At 57.0% G+C, this 6685-nt stretch overlaps 1 protein-coding gene across 1 annotated transcript; it reads left to right on the top strand.

Annotated features, from left to right (window-relative positions):
- The first annotated feature begins 2742 nt into the window (after positions 1-2742).
- CSUI_010768 (uncharacterized protein) lies at positions 2743-6162 on the top strand. The gene has a single exon (XM_068070869.1). It carries the CDS (start codon positions 3128-3130, stop codon positions 5390-5392), a length of 2265 nt encoding a protein of 754 aa, XP_067917155.1. The 5' UTR covers positions 2743-3127; the 3' UTR covers positions 5393-6162.
- The last annotated feature ends 523 nt before the right edge of the window (positions 6163-6685 follow it).

Here is a 6685-nt window from a genome sequence, read left to right as displayed (position 1 = left end):
GCTGGTCCTGCACACGCAGCCAAGGTGGGAATGGTTTGTGACATCAGACACGGTGACTACTAATACAGTGATGACTGCGTCAAGAGAAAACGCGTCCGGCGTGCCTGTTCACTTCTTGCATCCAAGGTGGGGGGCAGTTTCTCAGACGAGTAACGGAGACTAGTGGTATAGCGATGGCTGCAAGGAGGGGGACTTACTCGTCATGCCTGTTTACGTCTCCTTGCGTCGCGGCGTCAGAGTGTGGAAACTCCAGTAACAGACGTCTTCGGACCCTGTAGCTGCCTGCTTGCGCACACCCCAGCTCCACTTTTGCCCGTTCACAGACTGTGAAGTCATGCCGCCTTAGGTGCGAAGAAACCGCGTACCTGAAAGGAACGAGCCTGGCACGCTCCACGGAGAGCGTTTGTGTAGTGTTACCCCCCAGTCCTGGCAAGACAGTCTGGTTCTCGGCCCGGCTGTCTTCCTCTCTATCGCACGAGAGCGCCTCACCCCCACTAACTATGAGCTCGGGAACACGTCAATGTCCCACCAACGGTTCCACGAGCGGCCGCGAGGACAGTCTGTCTACAGGCGTACGCCGTCAGCACGTATGCCTGAGGAGGACGAAACTAGTCCAGGGGAGCCTCTCCGCCAAGGGACACGGTTTCTTGACACCACGGCAACGCATGAGCGGAAACCGCGGTGGAGAGGTGGGAAGCCCTAGCACTTAGCGACGCGGCGCAGTGTTGTCACAGCTCTCGTTTCGGAGTCCTGCGTCTGCTACAGTCACGCTCCAACGCAACAAAACGTTAGAGACAGGTGTCGACCGAGCCCTTTCCTCTGCGGTTCCTTCAATTCCTTGCCGCCTCAGAACGGATGCTGAGTGCGATCTCCGGTTTTTGCGGTTATCTCCGGCGATGGTGCCGCGCGGTTTCATCATTGGGGCTGCCGTGCCCTGTTATCTTCTTTGCGTGGCCGCAACCGCAACTGGCGCGGATGATCATGCTTTAGGTCGCCGGCCGTTCAGCAATGATCTGGAGATGGTGCCCTCTCAGATGCCGCAAACACCAGCGCGTCCTCCAGGTATTCGGCCTGAAGTGATGGTCACCCCGACGTACCCAGTAGCTGGCGACGAGAAGGTGGGTTCCTCGGTTCCGATTCCCCAACCGGCAGTGCCTTCTCCCCCAGGATTCCTTCCCGGTGTTACTGCTGAGCCGCCGCCATACCCAGTACCACCCGATGAGAAGGCCGTCTCTTCGCCCCAGATGGCGGAGCCGGCGGTACGTGCTTCAGGCTTGGGGCTTGCAACGACAGGTACATCGCCAAACTTAATAACTGGAGGTGGCAAACTCGTCTCTTCTCCTCAGACTCCGCAGCCGACGTCACCTTCTCAGGGTTTTCGGCCTGGAGTGACTGTTGGTCCGTCAGACCCAGTGCGTCACACTGGGATCGATTTCTCACCCTCGATGCTGCAGCGGGTGGTACCGTCTTCTCCAGGTTTTGGGCCTGAAGTTATCGCTGATCCGCCTTACCCAGTAGCTGGCGCGGGGCAGGCCTCGCCTCTGATGCCGCAACCGGTGGCACACTCTCTTCCAATTTTCGGGCCTGCAGTGATGGGTGCCCCGCCAGTACCTGGTGCTGCAAAGCGCGTGTCCGCCCTTGTGATGCCGCAGCCAGTTGTACCCTCTACTCTTAGTTTTCAGCCAGCATTTTTTTCTCCTCTCTCGAACGCGCCGCCTGGGCATTCAGTGCGTATCACCCTGACGCCTGGCGGTGGGGGTGCGGAGGCTGACAGTCAGCCAGGTGGTCTGGTCGAAAGTCCTGATCTGGCCGCTGCGGGAGAACGGGAAGTTGTCGGGGGCGATGGTCCCAAGGCGGCGTCCAGAAAGACACTCCGCAGCCTTAAAAGCAGAAAGACGCCGTTGTATGTTTGGGTTGGCTTGGCAGCTGTTGCGGTTGCTGCTGCCGCAAGTCTGTTTTCACTACGGAGAATTTCTCGTCCCGTAGGTTCTTTCCGTGTCAGCACTTCAGTGAACGGGTTTGCAGTCTACGCGTCTTACGGGCACTAGGAAATAGACACAGACGCCCGCGTGTGCGGCGCTGTGAGCAAGGCAGTGTAGTTCCCAGTCATTGTGTCCCTACCGTGGACCAGATTGCAGCTGCACCCTTTTCGGGCTGGAACAGCCACCGGCGCAGTTGTTTTCACGTTGTTTTGTGCTGAGGTCGCCAGTGAGTCAGAGGAAGAGTTCCGCTGGCTGGCCTGGAGTATGCCGTGCGGACTTGAAAGCATTAAACCGTCTACCGGGGTTCAGGGCGTAGAGGACTCATACTGTCCCTTCTCTCAAAGGCGATACCAGGTATTCGGAGGCGGAGAAAGGAGGAGGATCACCGCTCTGTGGCGGGGCACGGGTGGGCTGGAGCAGACTTCAGCCAGGTGGTGTATGAAATACTTCCTGCGCACCGTAAACAGTACAGGAACTGTAGTATGTATCGGAAGTTGGTTGGGCGCGTGCTGATGTCCTGTGCGTGGAGCATAGGGGAAGCAGCAGTGGGGTGCTGTTTTTTTCCCGTGCTAAGTGGCACGGGAGACTACAGCGGACTGGAGTGCCAAAACATGCGTGCGGCGCCGGGACGGCGCGGTTTTAAATACGGTGCTCAAGCTCAATCCGGAGATAGCGGGCCATCCCGGCGAGCATTCCGGTTGGTGTCTAGCCCGGGTCGGCAGTTGGCTGCCAGCTTTTTAGGTACGTAGAGACGGGTTTGCAACACAAGCCACCACCCGGATTCTGATTTCAAGTGCTTCTGCGCCAGGCTATAGTACCGTCGGGCGCAGTACGGCGCCCGTTGCACGGCGAGAAGTGTAGCCCGTCAGCGGTCCAGCCTCGCCTGCGTCGAAGAAGAACCGGCGGCGTTGGTGGCTAGAGCTGCAAATTGCCCTGATGTCGTGCTGACTGACAGACGGCCCGTGGGTCCAGAGAACGTACGTCTCAACAATGCAGTACTTTGGCTTCGTATATGGTTGTGCAGCTGAGGGATCCGGAAAGACGCCGGTTCCCCCCCCGCCGGGTACAGGAGCCAATGGAGCCACGGTGGGTGGGCAGGTAGCGATTGTGGCCCCGGTAGTGTTGAGTTAGCCGCGGCCAGCAAGATGGGGCGGCAAAAGGCACATGAGTCTTTTTTTTCTCTCGAGAACCGAACTTGGCTGCCCCGACGGATAAGCGTCGCGCGAGAGGCATTGACTGACACTAGGGTGACACGAAAAAGCAATTTCGTGCTGCATCGTAGTATTGCATCCTCTCGTCGCACCGGTTGCAGTACCGAGCCCCTTCTGGGTCGAAGCTCGAGTTTGTCAGACGCTGACAGAGCTTCGGCGTTCTCCGCGCGGCACCTGTTTCTTCAGTCAACACCGAGTATTTCAGAAGGCGGCGTCCCCTCGGTAAGAAGCAAGCGCCTTTTCCGCTTGCGCTTCGGGTCGACCTCCACGACGACGGGCCGCATGCACAAGCGTCAGGATGATCATCACCCATTTCGTGGGACCGGCAGATCCAAAGCTTCCGAACAGGTGGCGGGTAGGGAGGGGCTCGAAGAAATGTGTTTTCTGTCTCCGTCCTACGTAGCCATGACTGAGTCTAGCGGCTGTAGTTTGCAGCGGCGTCTGAAACAAGACTGGCACGCTAGTGTTGGAAGGAGGCCCGGCTCGACGCAGTATCTGTCGCCGGATCTGGTCATTGCGGGAAACCGGGCTAAAACAGCCAGTTCCACAGCCAACCATCAGCCTTGTACAAGAAGCAGGCAGGACTCCGGCAAAAACAATGGAAAGCTCGTGCAGGCTGACACATGGAGCTCCCGGGACACCGATATGGGTACGCTGGCAGGGCGTGGCTTGTTTCTGGCAAGCACAAACGTGCCTGCCAGGCGGCCTATCAGTTTAGCGATGACCAGGCGAAGCTTTCGGTTTTATCCCAGCGGACAAATCACAACTCAGTCTCAAAAGACGGGGGTCAAACCAGGCATTGCGAGCAGCGCAGTAGAGAAGCCTGGGGGGCGTAACTCGGCACAGAAGGATTCGGGAAGGCACAACAAGCTTACAACCAACGATAGACGGGTAGAAGCTGACACAACGGCGTCGGATGACAGTATGGACTCGCTGTCCAAACAGGCTGGTGTGGGACGGCGTGATGACTCTGTAAAGCCCGTGGGGACCACCAAAGCCGAGAGACCCGAGCAGTTTTATTGCTGCTATTGTGGCGATTTGCTGAGGCGGCGGAAGTTTTTTGCCTCAGTCTGGCCAGAACTCGCCATGTGCGCCGGGTGCAAAGACAACCTTCCGGACTGCCACGTTTGTCAGAGGAAGGCTGTTGGCTCAGCTTACGTGCAGAGAGCGGTAAGGTTTAAGGCTGACTCCTTGCAGTTTTATCAGGAACCACACTTGCGGAGGAAGACGGCTCCCAACAGCAAGGGGGTGGGGGTAAAAGCTTCAGCCGCGACGGGAGGGTTAAAACTTTGTGATGAGTGTGCTGGCCTGCAGCCGGTACTCAGTCCAGCCCAGGTGAGCCGTCTGGTTGCTGAAGCTGTAGTCATCTTGTACGCCGAGGCAGGTATTTGGTTCGGTGGAACGAGTGCTTTCTCCTCTTTTACTGATGAAACAAGGGAGGCTCCTGACCACGAGAGCGTACGACGTGGAGGGAAAAAAGACAGCTCGTTTCCTTTTCCTATAGAGGCGGTGGATCTTCGGTTGCTCGCACCCGCAGGAACGGCACGCGGAGATGTATCATTTGGACGGTGTGACACATTAACACTTTCCGGCAGGGCGCCACTGGGCGCTCACCCCCTCAGTGGAGGTTCAGCTAGTGAGGTACGAGCCGTCCAGCGTGTGCTGGTAGCGAAAGGTTTGCCGGAAAGTGTTTTCTTGGCTCATCTGGTACACGAGCTGCTTCATGCCTTCCTGTGGTGCTCGACCTCGAAAATCGACAAGGCGATTCATCCCGCCCTAGAAGAAGGAGTGTGTAACGCGCTGGCGGCTCGAGTCTTAGAAAGGAGGCAGGAAATTCTGATGGGTCAAGAGGAAAGATGCCCGAAGGGCATGAGAGCTTCACCAGCTGATGAAGTCAGCCAGCTTAGGGCGTCGGCATTAGCTGACAGTCCGCAGCTCATGTCACCCGCAGTGGCCCACGAAATCAAAGTCGTGAACCTAAGGCTGAAACTGATGGAAACGCATCGAGACGAAGTGTATGGCGAGGGCTATCGGATAGTACGCGGAGTAGTGAAGAGGGCAGGTCTTCGCGAAGCACTCCGTCTGGTGCGCGAGTCAGGGCGTTCAACTGAGGAATTTGAAGAAGCAGCAGCAGAGATTGCTGCGCCTAAGGAACGTCACTACTCGGGCACGTATTCAAGAATCTGCCAAGACGCTTGACGTGTGTTGTGCAGCTAAGGGGGACCGTCCCGAGCTGTCTGCACTTCAGTATCCATATCGTAAGAGTAACAGTGATCGCTGTGCGTAAGTCACACCGACGCATCTCGGAACTGGGTGGCACGGATGTTTCCCCGTACGGTGCCGGCTGTCCAACCTAGAGCGTACTGTTCCAGGACCTGACTGTGTTGCGTCAGGAGACACGTGTGACAGGGCTTTTTTAAAGACGTCAAATACATTTTAGGACGGCTACTCAGGTATCGTAGTTACTCACGCTACAAGAGTACGCAAGGCAGAGTGCGTGCAACCGAACGTCACGGACGACCATACCGAGTTGCCCGCGGCCCGTAGCTTTTTCTGCTGTTGATTTTGCCTGCTAAGCACTGAGGCTCACAATCAAAATGAACAAAACCCTCACGACAATGACGGCCCTTCTGTCGCGCTCGGTGCGGCGCTTGCACTACCCTGTCAACAACTCTCCGGACGCCCTTCTTATGATCTGTGCTCGCTGACACGAGACACGGGTAGTGCAGCGCGACACCGCAGTGCCCTGGAGGGAAACTACTTCTACTCCAGCTACACTGAGCATCACTCCCCGGTCGAGGGGAGCTGTGCGAAGGGCCGCTACGCACCTCCAGATGATAGGTGTGTCGATCCACTGTCCCCGCGGCGGTTACGGTTATCCCCGGGGTACTCCTCACTCTCGTGACGGTGGTGTGCGCTCGCCACGAGGCATCTTCGCGAGTTCGGACACTCCACGTTTACTAGTGCCGTAAGGGGTCCGGCAGTAGTCGAGATACACTCACACCTCTAGGTTGGGAACACGGGTATGACCTCACACGGAACTTCCCAAGCGAACTGTTCGTTCGTGCTCACAGCACGGACCTCTGTTACTCTGTCACTTCTTTTCCCGTCATTTACTCCTTATACGATCAAGCCCGATAATGCGCTTCTAGCTGGCACAAAACAAAATAAAGAAGTCGATATCCCCTATGGTCCCTCCTTTGAAAATTTACCCAGGCTGAGGCCGGTCATCCGTGGGTACTCTTCTCAGCTCCGCCGGGGGCCGGGCCGGGGAAGGGTGCTGCGGGAACTTCGAAGGAATGAAACAAAAGGAAAAGAGGGAAAAGGAAAGAACTGAACTCTTCGAAAAAAAAACTCCATCGCTCTGCCGTCAATCCTTACTCCACCGGGGTTTCTCCTTTACGCAGGGAAAGAACAAAAACACTCCTCCTTTCCCTTCCAGCCTGTCCCCACTACCTTTCCTCGGACTGTCTTCTGCACCCTGAAAAGACC

The sequence above is a fragment of the Cystoisospora suis genome (genome assembly GCF_002600585.1).
Source record: "Cystoisospora suis strain Wien I chromosome Unknown contig_8244, whole genome shotgun sequence".
Lineage (NCBI taxonomy): Eukaryota > Apicomplexa > Conoidasida > Eucoccidiorida > Sarcocystidae > Cystoisospora > Cystoisospora suis.
The sequence above is the reverse complement of the archived record's forward strand: the minus strand, read 5'-3'. Positions and strand labels throughout refer to the sequence as shown.